Source organism: Periplaneta americana, chromosome 14 (assembly GCF_040183065.1).
Source record: "Periplaneta americana isolate PAMFEO1 chromosome 14, P.americana_PAMFEO1_priV1, whole genome shotgun sequence".
Classification (NCBI taxonomy): domain Eukaryota; kingdom Metazoa; phylum Arthropoda; class Insecta; order Blattodea; family Blattidae; genus Periplaneta; species Periplaneta americana.
Genome location: NC_091130.1, coordinates 94,546,872 through 94,572,334, shown reverse-complemented (window position 1 = coordinate 94,572,334; position 25,463 = coordinate 94,546,872). Strand labels below are relative to the sequence as shown.

General features: G+C 35.6%; 1 protein-coding gene across 1 annotated transcript in view; it reads left to right on the top strand.

The window, feature by feature from the left end:
• The window catches only part of Phax (phosphorylated adaptor for RNA export), an 84,060-nt gene extending 58,863 nt beyond the window's left edge, over positions 1-25,197 (top strand). The window contains exons 4-5 of the mRNA XM_069845773.1: positions 3,264-3,453; positions 24,734-25,197. Coding sequence (XP_069701874.1) covers positions 3,264-3,453; positions 24,734-24,978 — 435 coding nt within the window. The 3' untranslated portion in view covers positions 24,979-25,197. The remainder of the gene's footprint in view (positions 1-3,263; positions 3,454-24,733) is intronic.
• Positions 25,198-25,463: the final 266 nt, after the last annotated feature.

Below are 25,463 nucleotides of genomic sequence, written 5' to 3'. Positions count from 1 at the left end.
TGTCCCACTCTCACATGAACACATGCTTCAGCATGCTGTCTGACCTCTAGCCGCACATTATCCAATCTGTGCTGGTGTATCTCCATTGCAGCCATGTTAATCTTTGCAACGAGCTCTTCCCTGCTTGCTATCTCTGTTTAGTACACTTTCTCCTTCATGCAGCCCCAGAGAAAGAAGTCCAATGGTGTTAGGTCTGGGGGCCGAGCTGGCCAGGCAAGGGACTATCCCTTCCAATCCTTCTACCTGGAAAATGGTGATCTAACCATTGGCGTACTGGAAGTCTGAAATGTGCTGGCGCACTGTCTAGTTGATACCATAGATATCGTCGTGACTGTAAAGGCATATCATCCAACTTTCTACGAAATTCAGGTAATCTTCACCTCTCATTCTGTCCTCAATGATAAATGGGCAATCACTGTATCACCCAGAATGCATAACCAAACATTTACACGGAACCTATGCTGGAATGAGGCGGAACGAGTTACATGAGGGTTCTCGTCAGCTTAAATGTGTGAATTGTGTCTGTTCATAATACCGTCTCGTGTGAATCCTGACTCATCAGTCCATAAGATGTGGTTCAGGAAATCTGGTTGATCCCCAGTCATTTGTAACAACCAATGACAGTATGCGCGGTGAGCTCGATCTTCTGGCTTTAATTCTTGCACAGGGTTCAGATGGTATGGATACAAAACCTTGCTGATGAAGAACTCGTCAATGAGTGTGGAAGTCCAACACGTCGCCCAAGATGCCTAGTACTAATACTTGGACGAATGTCTACAATGTCAAGAATTGCTTTTTCAGGATCCAGATTATTTCTTGGATGACCAACATGATGGGTAGGTTGTAGCATACCTGTATCCCCCATCCGTCGGCGTAAGGCTTCAAATACCAGTCTCCTTGGATGCTGTCATTGTGGAAATCTAGTTTTATATTCTCTTTCAGCTGCAGCAGCATTTCCATTACAGAAACTGTAAACAAAATGCATGTCCTGGTATTCCTCATTAGTAAACATTTTGGATGTAGATACAACAACTTCACCTTTGCCTGGAAACACAAGAAGAGATGGAGACACTGAACAATTGACTGAACATATGCATAAACAGTTGACTACAGAACTTAGTGACAAAATGGTCGTGGAATCAAGTGAGGACAGATACGTGTTATGTTCGTGTAACTCGGAAATGGGAATGAATATTGAAAAAGGTATTAGGATTTTTTCTGTTGCAAATAAGATCCTGAATCACCTCTTTAAGGATTGACCTGACACTTTTGATACACCCTGTGTATTGCAGTGCAAATCCGACATGAACCCGCTTTCTATGATGGATGCCACTATTATGTAAACGTCTTCTTATGGTAGTAATGCTCCAATGAAAATCTAGTTCCCTTTGAATTCTAGCCACAGGTTTAAATGATGCTCTCAGTTTACATTCAAGATTGCTGATTCATCTGATCGGCTGCTCTGTTTTAAGGCATTGATATTGAAAATGCTTCATCCTGTAGTTTACAGTCTTCACATTTTGCTGGGTGGCATTTGCAGTTACATTTAATAGAAGGTGTGCTTCTCACATTCAAATTCATCCGCACTCACTTGAGAATTATAAGACATTGTATTTTGTAAAATTAATTTTAAATAATAATTAAATCATACAAAGCCTAGATAAACATGCTGATCAACAATAGGATTTACAATGCCTTTTGTGTATCTGTTTATCTCATGTTTTCCTACAAAAATACTTGTGAAATGTCTAGTGAATGGCAGGCAGTGTTGAGGAAATTTAAATTTTACAGTGATTTTTTATTTATTTATCATAATTACATTACCCTAATTCCTGTAGAATCATTACACCCAATTATGGAAATTTCCTCAAATTCCCCAGTTATCATTTTTTATGTAAATCTTTATACTATATCACAGAATTCCAACAAATGAGACTAGAATTTAACAGCAAAATAGTTCGACTCTTATGAGGTACATTTGAAAAGTTCGTGGCCTGACACACAGATGGCATTGAAAATGTGTCAACAATGTCGCTATTGTTAGCGGCCATTTTACATTACTTCAAGCACGAAAAAGAGTTTTCTATTGACTGTAGTTTAATTTTGAAGTTAGTGCGCCAAACAGATGGGCAAAAATGGAAAATATCGAGCTTCACACTGTCATTAAATATTTCGTAAAAAGTGATAAGTCGAACAGAAATTAAAGCTGATATGGATGCTACACTGGGGGAATCTGCTGCAGCATTTTCGACTGTGAAAAAATGGACAGCACTATTTAAACATGGTCGAGAGAGCGTGGAAGACGACCCTTGCAGTGGATGTCCAGTAACAGCAACAAGTGAAGAAATCATAGAAAAAATCCATGATTGGTGTTGAATGACCATCAACTGAAATTACGGGAAATTATGCATATCTCAACTGAACGGATGCACTAATCTTAGTCAATGTCTTGGTTATGTCCAAGATTTCTGCAAGGTGGATTCTGTGTTTAACACTGAAACAAAAGCATGTCTGATGTTAAATTTCGAGGAATTGTCTGGCTCGATTTGAGAAAAATATGCCCCATTTTTTGAGATGGTTTGTGACCACTGATGAAACCTGGATCCACTCTTACATACCAGAGACAAAATAGCAGTCGAAACAATGGAAGCACAGTGATTCTCTGCCTTCAAAGAAAGGAAAGCTGTTCAATTGGCTGGGAAAGTCATGGTTCATACTCCTGCAGCAACTGAAAGGGAAAATTCACGAGAAGAGGCTAGGTATGACCAAGGAAAAAGTGTTGTTTCATTACAATGCCCCTGCTCACACGTCTGCAATCACAGTTGCTAAACTACACGAACTGCAGTTCGAATTGTTGCCGCACTTCTCTCACCCCCTCCGCATCTTACTTGCCAGAACTCACACCCTCAGAGTTCTTTCTTTTCCTAAAGCTCAAAACTCAGTTGGCTGAATAGAAATTTTCATAAAATGACGAGGTTATGGCAGCAGCAGAAGGCTTTTTTGTAGACCTCGAAGAATCTGTATACAAGAAGAGTATAGCAGCATTGTAGCGCTGGTAGACCAAGTGTGTGAATCTCAGGGGGGATTATGTTGAGAAATAAAGATTGTTTCAGAATAATCCTACTTTAATTTCTACCGTATGTCAGGCCACGAGTTTAAAAAAAAAAACCCTCGTACAAGCAGTTTTGTTTCTTAAAGTAATGCATTGTGAAATGTCAGGTGTCCTCTGTGTTATTAATTCTTATTGCTTTCATGTTCAACAGAATAACTCTCGACGAAGAACTCCAGGTGGTGTCTTCTTTTTACTTGTCAAAAAAGATGATACTGTACAGCATGAGAAATTGAATATGATATTCTCTGATGATAAGAAGAAAAAAGGAACAATGAGAAAATACTCACTTTCTCACTTAAGAAAAGAAAAAGCAGACGAACTCAGGAGGAGCTTATCAGCAGGTATGTTGTATGTTGTATTGCAGTGTCGTTTTTCATGTACGAAGATTATAATTAAGACAATTTCTTTTTTATTCAGAAGTGTTAAGGTTATATAAGAGTTGTTGTCATGAAAACATATACAAGTTCATCATAATCCATTAATGGTGGTCCTGTCACATTTCTGTTTTACAGGCACTCATCTTAACTATTAGCTTAATTTTAACACTAGGAGGACCAGGGATGTCTGCCTACAAAGATCAAATCCGTCATTTTGATGGGTACTGGTTTATTGAGTTTTGTTTCTAAATATTTAATACTTTTCAATAGGAATATTTGTATTAATACTGTTTATACATTTTTTATGAAATATGCAGTACGTGATTTTTTTATATAATATGAGATTCTTTAAAACTTCAAACCTTTGAAGTTCTGCTCTAAACAATTTAAGATCAAATGAAAATATCAACTAAAAACACACCAATAGGAGATCTTTCATGATGGTTTGTTCAAAGCCACTGGCTGCATCACAACACTTTACACAGATATACTTGGCATTTTACTAAGCATGGGTCACAGACATACTTGAAGCACTGTGCACACAAGTTTTGCTTCTGTTTTTCCCTCTCCATCCTCCAGTTTGTAGTCTTGCAAATGTTCTATTGTGGATTTCCTCCAGGAAGAGTTGCTTGTGGCTGCATATCTACTATGTCACCCGTTACTTCTTTGTAGAGTATCCATGCATTGATTGCTGCCAAGTCCAACACATTGAAAAAACGTGCATGGACCATCTACAACACCTGTATTTCACAGTGTAAAGTCGAGCCATTTGGTCTATGACTTCGACACCACATTAGGTTTCATTGTAGAACACCACTGTCTCAGGTAGCTGTTAGGGTGCTGCTTGTTGATGGTAACTATATTATGCATGGTGCTCAACAGAAGCAGATTCTTGTTCTTTTTACCCTATTAGATCGTTAGGGTCATGTCACCTGACTTGTAAATTATGATACTATGCAAGGATGCTTTAGACGATCATGCTGATGGAGGAACTTCACTTCTGGACTTTCTCAGTGTACCAACCATGCTAGTACTCTTGCATTTCAAATTTTCTCCAAGATATTTTGTCGTGAAGAAATTGTTGCATGTAATATTTCTTCCCTTAGAAGTGTAGGACTCTGCCAGATGCATTACAACATGCTCTGTCAGCAGCCAAAACTTGATTCCAAACTTGTCTCATTTGGTGCTCATATAGACTATAGTATGAAAGGGCAGTGATCCTTGCATGCGAACAGTTGTTCATTGACAGTGATGTCTTCACTTAGTTTGTAACACAGCAAGCAACAGGCAACAAAAGGACTCCATATAAAAGTCCATTTTGTCCTAGCAGCAGCAGTCTCAGAACTTTCTATGGTAGGATTCTTGTTACTTGAATACAATTTCGACATCTTCTCTGCCACGACCACCTCTGGTACTTAAGACATCAGGAACTAATGATAAGGCATACCACACCTTGAAGTGACTGAACTAAAAATTCAATATTAGTTATTTTTGTGTTCTCTCAATAGAAACTCGATTTTTTCCAGAATCATTATAGATAGAGAAACAGTTATTTGAACTTATCTACTATTATTGGTATTTATTACTAGTTCAAATTAATGCAATTATATCCCTTTCGCCTTGTATAGAAAAAAATAAAGATGTTCATTGTTAAGATGTGGCTGGCTTTGAAATTCCTGGAAATTCAGTAAATCAGTTACATGCCAGTGGGAGAATCAATTCAGAGAGGGGAGAGAAGATGTATGTTCAGAGGAAAGAAATGGAACTCTTTAAACAATGAGGATCCATTGCCAAAGCTGTGACTGCACTGAATACAACTACCCTAACCAGTGGCGTAACTTTTTATAGCTGGGCCCCCTTTCCTTACTGCCGTTTTTTTTTCCTTCATATTTTACATAATTTTAATTTTTACATCTGATTTGAATAAAACAGTTTTATTTACCCTAACACCTCTCCAAACTGAAAATTTTTTACAGTAGACTCAATCTGGTATTATGAAAAGGTTGCTGTTTGGTTTTATCAGTGATTCGACACTGATGAAGGTGGCTGTGAAGATAGTGATGATCCTGTTTGTGATGAGTGGGAGCAGTTGGGAGATCGGGAATCATTTGATGGCTATGTGGATGTGGATAAAAACATCATCAGTTAATCACCAATGAAGCCATGACAATCTCTGAAATTGTTGGACATTCATAGGGGTTGTGCAAGGAAGATAATGAGCTAACCTCTAACAGTCTTTTGTCCTATATCACTGAACAACAAATTTTTACATTTTGTCTTGCTCTGAAATGAAAACAGGTGAATATTATTAATATGTGTGCCCTAAATCTAAATTTAAAATTCAAATTGCCCCATCACGTACCATTTTCTGGGGAAATTGAATTGAATTTTTTGTGACAAAACTTACTTGTTTTTAATTTTTCACTGCTACTCATAAAATGACAACACACTAGGGATCAAACATTCCTCATAATACTTAAAAAATGTGTATTAGATACAAAAATGATGTTACATAGTTTAAAACACAACAATGAAAATATTTCATGCGTATCATGAGAAAAATCTCGGATTTGAACTTACATTTAAAATATTTTTCTGGATGACTTCTGTTTATAACTAGACCTGGGACTGTATTTTACAAAGAACCAACAATAGTCTGCAGGCATTCTGGATGATCTTCCTTTATACCGGTATCGCATTTCCATTTTGGATATTTCTCGCTGGAATCTTTTCTCATGCTCATTGCTTACTGCTCCAAAGTTAGGAGGAAAGAAATCCAAATGAGAATGTAAAAAGTGTATTCTAAGAGACATTATACTCCATTTTGTTATATGCACTTAACATTGTTTCCACAACAAGTTCTATGTAGTTCTCTGTCCTAGAATTTCCAAGGGAATTTGAAAGCTCGCCCTGCCATTCTTTCTGTAACAGAAAATTTTTCCTCAAACAAAGGGTCAGCCATATTTTTGTGAATTTGTGGACCAATGAATTTGCCTTCTCTCAAACTGGTAAACTTTTCCTTTGAATACTGAAAACCACACCCTTGTTTTTTCATTGCATAAACTTCACTTTGAACAGTTATGGAATTTACTTATTAGAAGGGACCAATGTCTGTCTATTTATTAGAAGTACAAAAGAACATGCCAACAACCATAAGAAACCGGAAATAAGTCATAAACTCATAAAATGCATTAGCTTTTGTTTTGGTTTATACTCTCAACCCGCGCCACATGTTTCCTGGGGGAGCACTTATCGAAAAGTGAAATCATAGTATATCTTACAAACCTTACGTGATACAAAGAAAAGAGTGCATTTTCGGATTCAGTGCACACCAAACCATAAGGGACACATTATTTTAAGTCGAAGTAAAATTCTTGTTGCTCAGTGATTATTAATGCTATTTCAGATGTAATTAAATGTAATTTCAGTTACACATTTTTTCTCACTTATACTTTTCTTTTTTTACTTTAGACCTCCATAAAAACATATACATGAAGTTTTACTGTACTAAATTTATATTCATTGGTACTGTTTCTTTCCATACTCAATTTAGGCCCAATCTGCTCACATTGTGTTCTGATTGTTTTACCCAATTAAATTTTATTTTTGGAGTGTGCAACAATTTTATACATTTTTTTTCTCTATTATTTTCTCCTTTCCTCATAATATAGCTTAAATATTTAATTTTCCTCACCAAAATAGTTCCCATGATAATAGCCATACCTATTTCGTATCTGGCCACCATGCTTGAGAAATTTCATGAAATGTCCAAATATTCTTTTTTTTTTTATACAAAATTTGTATCTTGTAGTTGTTTAGTCAACTGTCTGAAGACAGGTCTGAACCACTTATGAGGCAACTAGGCCAGGAGACAATGGGGTAGAATGGCCAGTTCCTTTCCCCTCCATTGTATACATTGCCAACTAGCTATATTACACTAGTCAGACTTCAGATGCATATAAACAATTATTCTTCCTCTGACACATATCAAGTGAGGTGTACTGCCTGATAATAGATGTACATATCAGCCAGATCCTCAGTCAGAGGAAATTTGGATCTTATCCTATCAATATATAATCAGGATAAATATTCTGAGTGCGTATAAACATTACATTTATTGAATCTGCAATCCATGATCGAATTATTTCGAGCAAGTGAGTGTTGTATTCTATTAACTTAAAAGGAAGTGTCACAATTTTTTTTTTTTTTTTTTTTTTTTTTTTGCCATTGTCATGAACTGTGATCCCCTCTATAATTGAGGAGCATTTTTTTCAATAGTTGCTAAATGCAAAAAAATTTGAAACTTGAGTTTTTGGTGGTTACATGTCAATATGTCCCTGTGAAATCAGTTTTTGCAAAAGTTGTTTATTGCTGCTGTTATAAGGTGATGAAAACTGTGATCTTTTTTCAAAAGTTGATAAACGCTAACTACATTATAAGCAGAATAGAATATACAACATATGACGACTATATAGCATTTAATATTTAGATCAACAATGTAAAAAATATATATATATATATATATATATATATTTATTGTAGAAGAATGAGTTACTAGCTAGTTATAGCATAGCAAGCTAGTGAAGATGCCCGTTGGTGGAGACAACAATGAAACTATAAGTGACGCTAATTGTACTACAAGAATGAAACCTAGTTTTAAATAATGAAACTAATTCTAATAAGATGATGTTAAAATATTTAAGCTTGTGTGTAGTAATGAAAATAGTACTAATATTTTAAGGATAAATTATTTGTATTATTACTTTTTATGCCCTCTAAAATTACAACTCAACGAGTTTCATTATTACAATTTAAAATTTTAACGAGTGATGACTTAAAGATAATCAAAGTAGACCTACACCTATAATGGAGATCATGTTGAAGTTGAGACATTAAAATCAGACCTGTATCCAGGAAATAATGAACACAGCTACTGTACCAAAGAAGGTATCAGTAAGGAGGAGGACATCTTGAACCTCATGAAATATTTTGGTATATCAACATTAGCTAAAGAATTTTACAAACATATTACTGGAAATTCGTATTAAATTGAATGTCTGATTGGACAGAATGTCCAGGCACCTGTGTTTTGAGAAAATCCACAATTTTCCTTATTTTACACTACGAATGTTTTGATTGATTCTCACTATTGCTTGAGACTTAATATTTTAGGCACAAATATACATGTGATTACTTCAGGAAAGAAATAATATATTTCAGGTTATTTTAGCAAGTACAGACTTTATTTCTTTTTTATATGTGATTCAATTGAAGACATTATTACAAAAACAACCCTTGTCAAAATTGCTATTTTTCAGGAAAATAATAAAAATAAATAGAACAACATGTCAGCTGTTTCCGTACAACTGGTGTTTATCCTTGTGGCTATTGTACCTAATGTGTGTCAGTTTTGGAGTCTATAAACATTTAAAATAGTAGCAAATGTGTCCTTAACTCAATTTCATTAAAAATGACTAGGCCTGTTTTTGTAATAATGTCTTCAATTATTATTATTGTTGTATAAATAAAGTTTGTGTTTCTAAAAAATTGTAATATTTATTATTGTGTATTTTACTTTGTAGGTATTTTGTTCAAACTGTTATGCAGAGACGAAAAATTAGTAAAACATAGACTAGAATCTAGTAATATAAATTAAATGTAAAAAAAGTGATTTAAGGATAGAGAAAAAACTTAAGATTTAAATATTAACAAACATGTCCTGTTTTAATGTCTTGGCATTTAGCGACTTTTGAAAAAAAAAACAGTACATTTCGTAGTCTCACTTTTCTATTTATAAATTTAAAATATTAATTACGTAATAGCATTAGTACCTTAATAAACAATATGAAAGTAAAAGAATAAAATATTGTACTTTTTGGTCATAAAAAAACCATTTTCTGACGAATTTAGTTCAAGCTGTTTAGCGACTTTTGAAAAATTGCTCCTCAGTTACTTGGGTTGACTTAAAGTTGAAAGTTATTATGGCATTTTTTTTGTACTCATCCTGTCGATATGATCTTTCCAATTCAATTTCCCCATCAATCTCAAAATTAGTTCAATTCCTAATTCTTTCAGCATTTTAATTTAATTTATGGTCCAGAAATGAATAATCTCCTTCTTTTCTGAAATAAGTTCAAGAGAAATGAGGTTAACTTAGTTTTTGTAAATTTTTCAGTATAGCATTTTTAAAGTTTAAAATATTGTAACTTATAAACAGTTTCTTTGATTTCAATGCCATTGTTCTGCACACCCTTTATTTTAACTGTAGTTAATATATAGTAAATGAAATGCGATATCACCTTGTCTCTATGCATACATCCTTAATTAAAAACTATCATTTATAAAATTATACTAGAAAGTGGATTGGCAACTAATACAATAGGGGAGGGAAATAGTCGGATACTACTCAAAAGAACTGTTCTAATTGTATTTAATTCTTTATTAATTTCAAAAATAAAATGAAGAGAAGGGGAAGACGAAGTCATTTTCATGCATAAAAACTTAAAATGTGAAAGAGGGACCGTTTCATAGCTCAGGGGTAGCGAGCGTGACTTGTGATTGGCCGTGAGTTTAGCTGATTATCTGGTTGGTTTTCTAAAGTTTTCCCCACCAGTACAGCAAATGTGAGATAATCCATCTACTAATGATGTTGATGCGAGGTAACTTCACAGTTGCTAAAACGTTGTTGAATAACTAATAAAAATATGGAACATTGGAGTGTGCTTATAAGGTTTGTTTCCAGCACTCGGAATTTCTAAACAACCAAAGTTATTCAGATATGATGGAAACGAGTTTGTGGCAGGATGTAGATAAAATGGGGGAAAAAATTGACTTTAAGAAAATGTACCTCAAGTCAGTGTACTGATCACAAATTTCGTTAGATGTGCTCGAGATTTAACTGTTGTCAATTTAGTGAGAAGTTCCGTCTGGAACATTTATCGTGTAAAGTTTTGAAATTGAGAATTAAACGTGAGATATTGACTGTTAGCCATTATTATTTGTGTTACTGCCCTCTACAATTTTGGTCTCTCACACAAGTACAGAAAATCCCTAAACCCTGATTAGTCGTCTGTGGCAGTCATGGGCTGCACAGATGACATTGTCATCATTGGAGAAAACATAGAAGCAGCAGTTGAACTTACATGCTTGGCCAATCGCCACAACAAATGTGTAGGAATTTGCTTGGTCTGAGAAATGGTCACAAAGGATTCTCCCACCGTGGAGGAAGACTGTAAAATCAACATGGTAACAGATCGAGGGTTCAGAATGACAAGGTTATATCTAGTGTTTAGTAAATTTTACAGGAGAGCATTTTAAAAGTTTGGTTGTTAATAAAATCAATGCAGATAAGAACCTTTTCACTAACTTTATCACGAACAGTAATTGAGATATCAACATATAATTTATATGGTAGATAGCTGTGAAGTAGCAGAATTCAATGCAAGAAAAATCTGAATTTTGCTAAAAATGTCAGCTAGAACCTTGTCATTCTGAGCCCGCGAGATGGTGAGCAAATACGTTTTCTCATTGAGCCTTCATTGACACACAGAGATAACGTACTTTCTCACTATCTGCTACCATTTCGATTTTATAGTCTTCCTCCATGGTGGGAGAATCCTTTGTGACCATTTCTCAGACCAAACAAATTCCTACACATTTGTGGTATTGACATTCAATTAGATTACAACTCATAACTTCTTTACTGCTCCTCATGGAAAATCAGAAGGTCACAGTCCTAAATACATCCATCTGTCCTCATCTAATATATCCTTTTCTGACATGCAATTTCAAGAAAATCCCTCAAAATTTTGTCTGATGCTGACAAAATGATTAAAAGTGCAACAAGAGAGATTGTACAGTTGTCAATAGATATGCCAGACTGTATGATATATTGTGACAAGAAATATAAAGGTCTTGACCTTTTCTAAATTTCGTGGGAAGGCTATCTCCAACATATAAAGATTTCAATATCCTTATTAACGTCTTTTGTGGGCTGTCCGAGCGAGCCATTTAAATTTAGCTCTGCCCGAACTCAGCTCTGGCACAAGACTTTTAACCCTTAGGCACCAGAATTTAAATACCTCTGTGATCTGCATCTGGCCGGGATTTAAATGCTGTAATATCCCATTTTAATGCATGCCCCAATTTAAAAAATCATATCTCGAAAACTACTGTTTAAAATTTAATTAAGATTTAGCGGTTTCCTTAAAATCATAATTAATTGTAAAGAAGTACTAGCATATATTAAAAATCCCATATGTCATATTAAATGCTCTAATTTTATAAAAGTTGGTACAAGTTTCTATACTACTCACATAATTTTGGGCTCCAGACTTCCAAAGAATCCGTGACATCCATGGGACTGCAGATTTATAATTCCAGCTGCGTGTGGTAGTCTCGGAAGCAAGGAGTTACACATAATCCAATGTTACACTTCACAGAAGTATACATTGTGGTGGTCCTTACTCCACGAGCTGAACACGCACGGCATTGAACTTTGGAGCCTTTCCCTGGAGTGCTGTCTTTGTCTTCAAGTTTGGTGACATTTGCTACAATAGGTCTTGGTCTTCCTCTCATGCCTTGGGAAGGGCGATCAAAATGTTTACCTGCTTCCTCTATCAGATTCCTTATTAAGAGGAATCTGAAGTCTCGATGAAAAAAATTATTATTAGTCCCACAAGAAGAGAGCAAAATGTAGCTAGCTATTGAGTACAGTCAAGTCCAGGAAGTGGAAGAAAAGCTTCTTTGGCCACTTGAACGTACGCCGACTTATTGAATAGCTATTTGCCGTTCGATCACTCTTATCAACATAACCCATGTGTAAGTTGGAGCTCTCTATAATTGCTGGCTTCAATGCATTATTGTGCTCGTCACAATATTCCTTCTGATGGTGGTTGGTGCATGTTTGTTAGTAAATAAACCTCCCTTTTGTCTTTCTAAAGTTACAGTCAACCCTTCCCTAGTCCTAACACGTATGTCAACTTCAGTTTTGTTGGTCCGAAGTCAGGTGGCATAGCCTTTCTGTTTGGCTGCACTGTACCACAATCATTTATTTTCCTAGTGACTAAGTCATCAAATAGGGTGGCAGAAGAAAAGAAATTGTCCATAAATATCTTATGTCCTAAACCCTCAACATTTCATTTCAGATTTCTTACAGTCGCATGTGTTGCCAACATGCCATTTGTGGCAGTCTGTGCGTATTTCCTTAAGTAAACCCTCTTGTTATATTATAGCCGAAAGTGTCACACAATTTGAAACTTTGATGCAAAAACGTTTGTTTTTTCGGTATGTAGAGGAAGCTGTTGTACCTGGGGACACTTCTCTTATTTTCAAGGTTACGTGGTGGAATTTTTGTTTTCACAGTTGATCACTTTAATTTCATCATTCAGCTGTTCTGTGAATGATTTACTTTTTGAAGCAATCTGGAGAGATTTTATTTAAAAATATCTGTTTTTGAACGCAAAAAGTAAGTAATGTTTAAATTAATTAATTATTGTTAGTTGATTCTTTAGATACACAATTAAAAACTTAAATCTATATTTTTAAACCCTGTTATTCTAGCTACGAATCCATGTTTTCAGTACCTCAGTCTTGAAAACTTGCTGAGATATATTTTTACTGATTCCTGATGTACCTAGGGATGGTGTACCTGGGGACAACTGTCTTCTGGTGGACCTCATTAGATTATAAATATTTTTGTAAATAAGTTACTCTTATGATGAGTAATCAAAAACAGTATTTAGTAATAACTTTTATGGGGTTTCAGCTTTAGTGGAAATGCCATGTAGTAAATTAAAAATCAAGAGACAAACCCCGACAAAGTTAATTATTCTCCTCCCAGGAAAAGAATAACTCCTAATTCTAAAAAAGGAAAGATAAGCACTTTAACAGATACTCCAGAGAAAACCGAAATAGAAGAAAGAAAAAGAAGGTTGAGTGAGAAGAGAAATATGATGAATAAAGTTCAGAAAAGAAGAAGTTGAAGCCACAAGTTCTGTATCCAGAAGATAATTCAGAAGAGACTGCAGAGGAGCCAAGGAATGTGTTAGTTCTAATGAAAATGATGACATCATCATCTGAAGATACCGTTTAAACTGCAAATTACACTGCTCGAACGAAATTAGAAGAAATAAGAGAAGAAAATTTTGTTCTCATTTGTGTGGCAGGAAAGAGAGACTAATTATAAATTTTTTGTCGGTAGAATTTGTAAGACAATTTGTGAAGCAGAATTTGAAGTTCAGTATCTAAAGAAGTTTACTAAATATAACAATTTAATTTGTTTTACATGATGAGCAATCAGAAATTGTTGATCTTCCTTCAGAGGATATTGTGATCAAACTTACCCACCTTCTCAAAGAAAAGATTCAAGCCTAAGGGGCACTAAGAAATATGTTTTCAAAATGTCATTTGAAGGATATGCCCTTGGATAATAAGGAATTAATTTAATTGGAAAGCCTAATATTGGTTCCTGTCAAGAAAATTGAGAATTATTTTAAAACATAGCAATGTTATCACTATTGTTATTACATTAAATTTAAAGGCAAAATTTATCATTAATAATAATTAAAAACAGTAAATTGTCTGTATTTTGTAGAAATATAAACTTAGTAAAATATTACTTACATTAATATTATGTTGAACCATGTCCCAAGGTATGTCATTTTATGGCCCAAGGTACATCACCCTGTGTCTCAAGGTACACTTAACGGCAAAAAGAATGGGCTGGCCAACAATTTCTAAGTTCCAGAGACATAACATTGCGCATGCTCGTCTCGTCAAAGCCATAGTTCACCAGGTAACACATAATTAAACCATTTAAATTTGCTGTATTTTGTTTAAGAGTCTAAAATATGTAATAAAATCGAATGGCGGGTTGATTCTAGATACATCAGGGCCCTTGAAGAGTGAAATAATAATAAAATTGATAAATACAAAATCAACCAGAGCGAATATGAACAGGAAAACCACTTATTGTGCGAACCAATATTAACAGTCACAGTAGCGTAAGTTGTTACGGCATTGGTCTATTGAATAGGTTGGTGGTAGTAGTAGCTCAAGGTTCGAATCTCCCCCAATCTTCTTTTTTTTTATTACAAATTTGTCATCATATGTGTCTCGCAAAGCTATAATTATGTGGCGATATCTCTTAGAATATGCCCAAACTCTAATAAATAATAAACCTCCCTCTCTCTCCAAACTCTAATAAATAATAAACCTCCCTCTCTCTTTCAAGCAATACTGCTGCTATCTGTTAATACAACATTCTGTCTCGTCATTACACTTGAAGATGGCACAGAAACAATAACTCCTTGCCCTGGTTTGCATAGGTTATTCTGCGTGTGCTACTCTCCGACAGGACTTCGATTGGAGAAATGTAATTTTCTCCGACCAGGTAATTGTCTCCAGTAGCATTCTGCGTATGCTACTCTCCGACAGGACTTCGATTGGAGAAATGTCATTTTCTCCGACGAGGTAATTGTCTCCAATAGCAACGATAGTACTGCCCTAGTTTATTGTATGAATGGCCACCGATACGATGAATGCTTCGTGAGATGAATTAACAAGTTGGGTTGCGTGAGGGTCGCGTGTTGGGGGTGGATGTCGTACGATGGGGCAGGACTTCTGGAACGCATCCATGGGCAGTTTACGGCAGAAGTCTACGAACACATTTTGGCAAATGTAATGATCCCTTCCGCCTGAAAATGATATCAAAAAGGAACACTTTTCTTCCAGCAGGATAATCATCCAATACACACTGCCAACCGGATTCAAAGATGGTTTACGAGGAGGCATGATGTCGACCCAGTCAACTGGCCTCCAAATTCACCAGATATGAATCCCCTACTGTTTGAAAATAACCCTCCCTTTGAATTTGACAATTACTTTGTCAACGGCCAAGTGCTCTGATGGGCTGTAATATTTAGCATATGCATTGTTGAGTGTATAAAATATATTTCTCAATTTCCAAAGTCTGTCATAATTTTTGTCTCTCTTGTCAGGTTGTTTAGAATTGTGAGCGAAGTGCAAAAATCTCAGTATGTGTAGAAATCTGTCACGTTTCATGGTGTTCCTATAAAATGATGTGTAACTTTGTTCTAGAATAGTCCAGTAGTCTCTCAGTTTGTCTCGTATGTCATGTCCCATTTGTAAAATAATGGCCACAAAAGTAATAATTTCTGGCAGTGTAATGTTAGGGAGAGGGCTTGGTCCTGCATCTTGTATGTCTAAATATTGATAGTAATATATGTTTGTTCCACCAGCAGCTGAAAAATTTCTGTGAAGAACAGCATAAGGACAGACAAAGGAGAACTATTTTTGTTTATATTGGGTGCCTCCCTTTATTTTCAGCCCACTTTGAAGCCCAATAAATTCGTGAACGTAGGCTTTTCCCTTGAGAACACCCGTTTTTGTCGCCACCACGTCCGCCATCGCCGCCACCAACACCACCACTACCACCAGTACTGGTTCCAGGTTGTGGTTCTTCCTCTTCCTGCTCCTCTGTTGCTAATAGTTTGACAATAACTGTCTTACTAAAACATCATTGTTGTCTACATCACATTCCTCTTCGGAGTCAGTATCGGCAACCAACTCATTCAGAATTCCCTCAGTATTCTTCACAATAACAGGCTGTCCTTCAGACTTTTGCTTCTTTCTTGAAGACTTCGTGGACTGTGGTGTATTTTATCGAGTTTTGTGTATCATATGACTGCAAACTAGACTATGTGCTCAAGTCACTGTGTGGAATGTTGATGTTTACAGACATGAAGACAGACGCGATGCATTCCACTATTCCATGAAGTCATATATAAAAGTTGCTAGACACCCAGCTCGAGAAAGTGTAAACTGACACTCTCCTTATTGTTTTATTAGTAAAGTAAAACAGAACCATGAAGAGTGGCGAGAAAATATGAATTTGGTGTATGAAAAAAGTCTGTTTTGATATTTCTGTTGAGCAATAGTCTCAGATTCGACAAAGGTTGACCCAAGAGACCCAGTTTATAAACATTGGGATAGATTATGTCATGCTGTAGGAATGAATGATAACCTTTGCTCAAGGCTAAGAGGTGGAAACAGGGATGTACAAATATGCTACGACTAAAATAGACTTTTGGTTTTTCCAACTTCACATTTACTGTCAACTAAAGATGACGCTAGGTGCCAAAAGATTAAACATTTCCAACAGTAGCTCTCCAGATGTGATACTATTCAAGTGTGTGCATTTAGCTCCTAGTTCTATATGGCGTTCCTTTGAAATTGACTATTTATATTTAACCTAGTCTTCTAATAATATTCAAAATGAGTGACAGTGATACTGACAGTACTTCTTCCAATGGATCAGGCAGTAAAAGTGTTTCATTTCATTCAGAAGGTTAGTGATGGAAGTGAGGTTAGTTTTGTGACCACAAGGCAGTGGTGTATTTTGGATTGTTCTAATGTGAACCCAACACCACCTGAATTCAAATTCAGAGAGTCAATGTGAACATAATCCTGACAGTGTACTGGAGTTTATAGATTTATTTTTCGTTGGAGAACTTACTAGACAGGTATCAGTGAAAACGAACATTTATGTCGAACAGTGCTTGCAAGGCAAAATTTTGAAGAAGAAAGCATGTGGAAGAGAGTGGGTGTCAACTACAGAAAGTGAAATTAAAGTGTTTTTAGCTCTATTGCTTCAAGGAATTATTCGGAAACCATAATTAAAAGAGATTGTGTGCGTACTTCTTTTTTCCCAGGAGTTATGTCATATGCAAAATTTTCACTAATAAGCAGTATTTACATTACATAGACAGTATGATGCTACCACGCATCCTTGTCCAAAACTGAAAAAAATCTGGCCTGTTTTTGTGTATCTGAACAATAGATTTAGCGATGTGTATGCACCTGACAGGGATGTAACAATTGAGTACCTCAGTGGAAAAATGGCTGATCCCAACTCAAAGCAATTGTGAGATAATTGCAGTTAAAGTTTAATGTAAATTACTACTGATGTATAGGACATACATATATCAAACCTGGTTTATAGGAAAGAAGACAGATGTACAAATACGACTGCAAATCGTTAGTGCCATAGATGTAAACATAGTGTATCAGTATTTATTCAAACTTGAAGATAGCATTACAGGCATATATATGACTACTCAAACTCTGTCTAATCATCAATAAATTCGATGTTTTCACCCGTACTTGTGTTATTTACAGTCTTAAAATTTCTGTAAAAGTCATGATAAACAGGAGGAATTAGTGGTAAGAGTTTCATTAGGTCATTATACTTGGACAGCTTGATGCAGTGGCCACTTGGGTACCTGGGGTTGAAAGTGATCACTGTGCTTGCACCCCTTCTTTTTGTTTATTTCATTCACTCATCTTGATGGTCATACGTATAACGGAGTTCAATAATCTCAGGTTCATCTTTACACAATGGTGTTCATACAAATTAAACATTTCCTGAATAGAGTGGACACTTGAGATGTACGTCTTATTTGGGGTTCTTGATCTGCTGTAATGTGATTGGTACTTTGGAAATGACCCTATGTGTTTCCTGATCTCTTCTTTGTCCTTATCTTTGATTTTGTGTGGCCGACTTGTGTGCCTAACTCGCTGATCTTGCGAAGGTGTGAGACATGCCGTCTTTGGAGACGTTGGTGTCGTATTAATGTTTTTACCTAGAACGGGGAAACCGCGTAAAACTCACACAGGAAACACGTATAATAATAATAATAGTACTAATACTAATAAATTAATAATAATACTAGTACTAAATAATAATAATAATAATAATAATAATAATAATAATAATAATAGGCGTACCTCGTACTGTTCGCAGTCTCCGTACTGTCACACAAAATATTGACAACAGGGCTTTCTGGAACACAGAAACCGCCGATTGTTAATAGGAACACAGTACTTGTAAGTCCAGTTTCTTTGCGAATAGTCTGGATTCACTCTGTATTTTTTATAAGCCTTCCTCTTCATACATTTTTCAATAAGGCCAAAAAGGTAGGTGTTCTTTCTGTTGTAGTCCTCCATATCATAGAACTCCATAAAGAGCGTGTCTTTTTGTTAGGTGGTAAGGCTACTGTATTGGCATACTGACTCGGGCATTCGACAACATGAGACCAAATTCACCCTACACTTTTTAACACGTGCTTGTGCGATGCGTTTATATATTCCTCCCTTCTATTTCTACATATTTTTCTTTTATTCTTTACCCAATCCTGGGAAGTTCGTGATCGTTTTCTAGCTTTCACAGCAGCAACTTAGCCACTCCACTCGTTACGGACGCCATTCTGAGACTGGTTGGGATATGCCGATCTTCCACTAGGCTAGAGAGCGGCAAGCAGTTTTGCAGAAGCAAAGAATACAGATTACAGCCAAACGACATATCCAAACATAACAACTCGTTTCTCAATATGTTACTAGATCATAGCAGTGTACAATTCTAGTGAAACATACATTTTGACGGCGAGTTGGGATCTGCTGTTTTCCACTGAGGTACTCAATTGAGGAGAGCCTTATGTTGTACAAAAGTAAGCTGGGGTGAGTTCAGTACATTCCACTGAAATTTGCCCAGTTTGGCATAAAAACTTATATGCTATGCGAGTCAAAAACCAGTTATCTATGGTCAAGCATAATTTACACCAGAAAGGAGACGATTTTAGACAATCATTATAAGGACTGATATGAATGTGTCATACCAAATTGTTATGACATGGATGAAACTCCTCTTGGGTAAGGAATACTGTCTCATGACTGACAATTTCTACACGTCTCAACTTTTGATGAGCTTGTGAAAAATTCCACTGCCACTTACGGAACAATGAGGAGACAGAGAAGAAAATAATGCCTTCAGAAATGAAATCTAAGAAATTGAAGAAAGGTGAAGTAGGCCTAATTGCTTTTCAGAGAGGAAAAGTAATAAGTCTAAAGTGGCATGACAAAAATAATGTGACGTTACTGAGTTCTGCCCACATTGCTGAGGTTGTGGAGGTGGAAGAAAAGCATGGTTAGAAAATTGAAACTTAAAGTGGTTGTGGATTATAATGCTATGATGGGCAGTGTGGAGAGGGTAGATCAGCACCTGCGAGACTACCCTACAATGAGAAAGAGAGGGAAAAAGCACTACAAGAAAATGTTCTCTCAGCTGTATGATCAGGCAGCTTGGAACTATTTCGTTTTATACAAACAGGAGGTAGGAAAACACAGCTACAATGCAGATTAAAATTGTAGGAAAAACAATTGAAGTATATTGTTCGGAACTTCGGACTCCCAAAACAGGGATGTCCTACTACAAGTTCAAATTTGATATCACGACTTACTGAGAGACATTTCCCTGACCACATCCTCCAATTGAAATAAAAGGAATTCCCTACAAGACAATGTGCTGTCTGCTGTTCCAGAACTGACAGCAAAGGGGAAAAGTGAGATGTGAAACACAGTGTACTGCAAAGACTGTAATGTTGGCTTGTGTGCAGTCCCTTGCTTCCGAATTTATCACATAAATAGTGGTTTTTTAAACAAAAAATGCATAGTAATAAAGTGATATTTCCAGTGTAGATATATTCTCAGTGATTTGCAGAGTAATAAATGTGACATTTCTAGTGTTGATATACAGGGTGTAAGGTAATCTTTTACAATCCTTCTGGGATATGATAATTATCTCGAATTATGACTAACAAGAAAGACTAATATTTTGTTCCCAGAAGGATAGTTTTCGAAAAAAAAAAAAAAAAAAAAGGTCTTTTGTAACTTGAAATTATGATGAAGTTTTTAATGAAACCGCTAAAAATTGGATTTTTATCTCTTGTAGGATGATAGAGTAAGCTATGTATGGCCATGTTACAGTAGTATTTGGAAAATAACACAGATTTCGAATAAATCGCGTTAATAGTCGTGTACACATTGCATGGGAACAGGGCTGTGACATGCTGGCTACACTGGTTTTTACGTACGCAAACCATGTGGCTGAACTAGGTGTACAGAGCGGACGATACTCTTACCTTCACTTCGTCATTAGTTGCAGACTACGTGTAGTTCGAAGCAGTTGAAACACGAGATGCCACAGTTTTCTAATCATGAGTATCTGGACATGTTATTAATTTATGGAGAAACTGGTCACAATGCCGCTGCAGCTGCTCGCATATACTGTGACAGATAACTGGATCAGGAGTGTGAAAGTTGTAGACACGCAACTGGTGGACACTTTGAACAATTCCTCTGAAAGGCACTGTAGAGAATGGTGTACAAAATTTAACGTGTACCTCACATTAATGTGTATCATTTTCATATAGTTTCAAAGTAGTTTATTTCTTCCAAACATTGTATTGTAATTGAGTTAGAGTGACATCAACTATGTGATCCTCAATGTAAAATACTGTATTTAAAGGATTAATTTTGTTTTATGCATAATTTTTCATTCTACTGTATTATTGATGAAATTGTCTTAAAATGTAATGGAAACAACGTGTTTGTTTGTATTAAATTTAGTGCTGAAGCAGTACAATAACAAATGCTTCATCATAGATAATGAATAACATAGTTCATGTAATTAACATGTTACAATTACATAAATTTTGATTTGACTGCATTCTCAACAGATGTTTTTGTTTACAAAACGGTATGTGTGTACATCCTCTCAAAACTCCTGCCAAGTAGATGACTGGAGCGGCATTCAGTATGCTGGGATGCAATGATCTCGCAAAGTAAACACTGCTGCTGTCTACAATATTGCAACATTCGTTTTCTCGGAATATTACAAAAACTATTGGTCGTATGAAAAAATATTATATGACAAAATGTTCCCAAATGACATGATCTGTTATGTGTGTGAAGGATTGTAAAAAGGTTACCTTCTACCCTATATATGTACTTAATGAGTAATTCCTATGCAGTGTAACTTCCATGAACAAAATTAGTGCAATGACTTAGTCCGTAAGATCTCCAAGCTGTCAGCTTGATACAGAAGCAGGATCAGGATGAGTTGTCTCCAAATATTCCTTACAGTGGTTTTCAAAACATAACCCATGTCTGCCTGCACTTAATTAGTGACGATGTTTTAGAAGACTGATGCCCGAGTGGTATTGTATAAACATATAAACATCTTCCTAGTGAGTTCATAAGTGCAGGATAGCCTTATATGGAAAGTTCATGCAGCAGTAACTGTAAGAAAAACCCATTTTCCCATGAAAATATGGACTCTGTTAGTGTGTCTCTGAGCAGAGGCATTTAAATTTAAAGAGGCATGGCACATGGAATTTAAATGTCATATGTCCTTCTTATAGGATCAAGTAACATGTAAACACAAAAAACTCGTAGTTTATGATACATAATATGGAACTGCACAATAATAAAAGAGACTTTTTTTGAAATGCAGTCACTAAAAAAATACTCATTTCAGTAGTTAAAACTAACTACTCACTTAACGAGATTCTTCTTGTGCCAGATAGATCCCTGTACAACAGCACACAGGGACTTATTTTGGACTCATCAGTCTGATTCGTACCTTTGATTGAGGTTATGGATGATATGTACATCTATTATCAGGCAGGACATCTCACTTGACGATATGTGTCAGAGAAAAAACAATTGAAGTACGCCCCTGAACAACACTGTATAGAACATTTTCCATTTTTTACAGTAGAGACATAAAACAATATTATCATAAAAATAAACAATAATTTAATCCGTATGTCAAGGAAACAGGCACATTACAACATCACAATACATATGAACTCTTAATCAGCTGTCTACTACTGAATGTTTTAAAATTGAAGTAGTTTTATAAGGAATATCAGTGGAACAACGATGTATGTTACTCAGTGGAACAATGCTGTATGTTTTCTATTGATGAACATTTACTAATAAGACATGGGTTTGTGATCTTATAAACATTAAAAACAAAGAAAAGGCACAAAATAACATAATGCATATAACACTTTAAGGTTCTGTAGCATGTAAATACCGTAATTACTTTTTACATCTTGATTACACAACTTTTAACACTATATCACTTCGGAAAACGTGTAACTTTTCTTTCTTGTGTTAAATTTCATATTACCTTGTTAACATGATTCAGCTGCTATCGACCATCTTCAGAACTGGTTGTTGCTGGTCTTGGCGCCTTTTGTTTGTGTTTCCTGTGGGGGTGTGTTTGTGTAGTGTAATGTGGAGTCAAAGAGTTTGTGTGTTCTGAAATTGAGTTGTGTGTTGAGAATTTCGAATGGATGTGTTTTGTGTGTTTGTATATTTCGTATTGTTCAAGTGTGTTTAGATCCTGGCTTTTTGGTTGGATGTGTAAAATTTCCATGTCTGTGTTGATGTCTCTGTAGGTGTGGTTAGCATTTATGATGTGTTCTGTATATGTGGAAGTGTTTTGTAATTTTGTTATGGCTGTGATGTGTTCTTTGTAAAGTGTTTGAAATGATCTGCCTGTCTGTACTATGTAGAAGTTGTTGCAGATGTTGCATTTGAGTTTGTATACGCCTGTGTGGTTGTATTTGTTTGTTTGTGTTGAGATGTTTTTGTTCTGTATGCGACGTTGTAATTTAATTTCTTGAATGAGGTTGCTATTTTGTGTGTGTTTTTGTTTTCGTGTGTTAGTGTGATGTATTTTTTGTGTTCTTGTGTTTGTGTTGTATTCTTATGTTTTTTTTGTGATTGTTTTGTTTTTCTTATTATGTTGTCTATTGTGTTGGGGTTGTATCTGTTTTCTTGTGCTATGTATTTGATTGTGTTTAGCTCTTCTTTGTAGTCATGTTGGTTCATTGCTATGTTGAGTAGTCTGTGTACCATTGTTCGGAATGCAACTTGTTTTTGTTGTGTTGAGTGGTTGGAACAATGGTACACAAACTACTCAATCAGGTGACCGAAAATTTTGTGTACTGCAGTAAGAATAACACTATACAGCATTGTTCCACTCATCTTATTTGGAAGGGTTTTTCCAGGCACCTCTTTGCCTTTCCTGATTTTGTATGGCTTTCCAGAGTCCCGTAGCTTTTTCCGTTTGATATCATTCCACTCAGACATGTTAATTTTGCGTTTTCTCGACATATTAAGACTTTTACATCGCTTGGTGAAACATGCATACTGCCTGCATCCGCCATCTTGTTTGCTATACATCATTGTTTCACTGAAGTGGTTCAAATGTCTATTACTGCCACTTGGGGATGGATATTCGACATTCCAGTGTGTTTTCCATGTGTAGGGTGTGCTATACATCAATGTTCCATTAAAAACTCAAAATCTTAAAAAATGTGCTATACAGCGTTGTTTGGGGGCATACTTCAATTGTTCGTATGCACCTGAAGTCTGATTAGGGTAATATGTAGCTAATCAGCAGTGAATGCAATGGAGGGGGAAAGAAACTGGCCACCCTATCCCATTATCTTCTGGCCTAGTTGCCTCATAAGTGGTACCATGTTGGTATCACTTGTTGTGAGGTTCAGACCTGTCTTTGGACAGTTGACTAAACAACAACAAACAACAGTCCTATTCGAACATCACAGAGTTCAGCCAGAAGAGGTGAACCAAGAAAAAAGTATATATATAGAAGTCAGCAATTTTCTGTTATACATTCAAATACTACCTTCAGGAAATAGAAGTAATAGGGCTGATGGTTGGTGCATACAGTACCATACCTCAGTAGTTGGCAGATATGTGGAGGCATCTCATGAAGAACATCTGTGAAAAAGTGATTTTGGTTGTATGGGGTTCAGTTACAATTTTGAGATATCACCTGTATATTTTTCAGAAAATCTTTTGCATGAGAAACTTAATTTATTTAATATCAATCTCCTTTACAGATTTAGTTCTAATGTTCTTCAGTTTTCTTTTATTGAAATCATTGTTCTTTTTACCTTGTCTTTAATGGCAACCAGTAAATTCAGGAGGTTGTTTTTCAATAAAAATTATGTAACTTCATGTCTTCATCTACACCATGCCAGAATATTAAACTCTAATAATTTTGAGTTATAATTATAATGAATGTTAAAAAGTAGGAGAGATTGGTTTTTACTGGGAAGTAAGAATAAAAACTATGTAAAAGTCTAACATTGTCAATGGATACAGACACTGAAACCTAGTACCATATTACATTAAGTAGGAAGTATTGTGGAAAAGTAAATGAACAAGTGGGTAAACAAAAGGAAAAATTAGCTTTGAAATTTTAAACTCTGAATATATTGTTTACTTTGTTTATTGATACAAGTTTTCAGAATGCTTCATATAATCATGTTTCTTTTTTCCCCAGAGGGCTTGTTAGAGGAAAGAGACCTACCAACACTCTTAACTCGGTCAGAGTTACAGATCAAACGCGACAAAAATTGTGAGACTGATGGTGTGACCAATCCACCACCTTCTCCAGTAACTGATGGACGAGAAAATAGTAGTGATGGAGTACCTGAGTTGACTGAGCATCTTGGCAGCAGGCAGCTTGCAAGTTATAATGAAGACGATTTTCTAGATGTGACATGTGACAACATGGATGTGTTCTAGTGATTTACCTCACAAAACCTAAACTTCGTATTCAGTCATTGTATTTATAAAAAGTTCAAGACTAACTTTTTCTATTATTGATAAATCTGAAAACAAATAAACCCCTGAGACTAAGAAAGTGCATTCATGAGAACATCTTAGGGAAGTAATATTTATGTTTCTTGTGTATTAATTGTGAATGTATATGTTACTTGAAATACAAATTTATTTTCAGATTTATTTTCTCAGTTGGTTATTTGGTTACATAATCACTCTATGAAAGTGCATATTGGCTTTCATGGTGAATGTGATCAGCAACAGACTGTTTTACTATTCCTCTGTATCCTGAAACTTAACATTTCCAGTGTTTCAGAACTATATACAGGTACATACATACATACATACATAGGTATGTCACTGTTGGGCTGGTTATGTTTGTCTACTCTAGGCAGCTGAACATAGATAATATTTCGCTAATGATTTGTTAAATTAATAACTTTTTAACT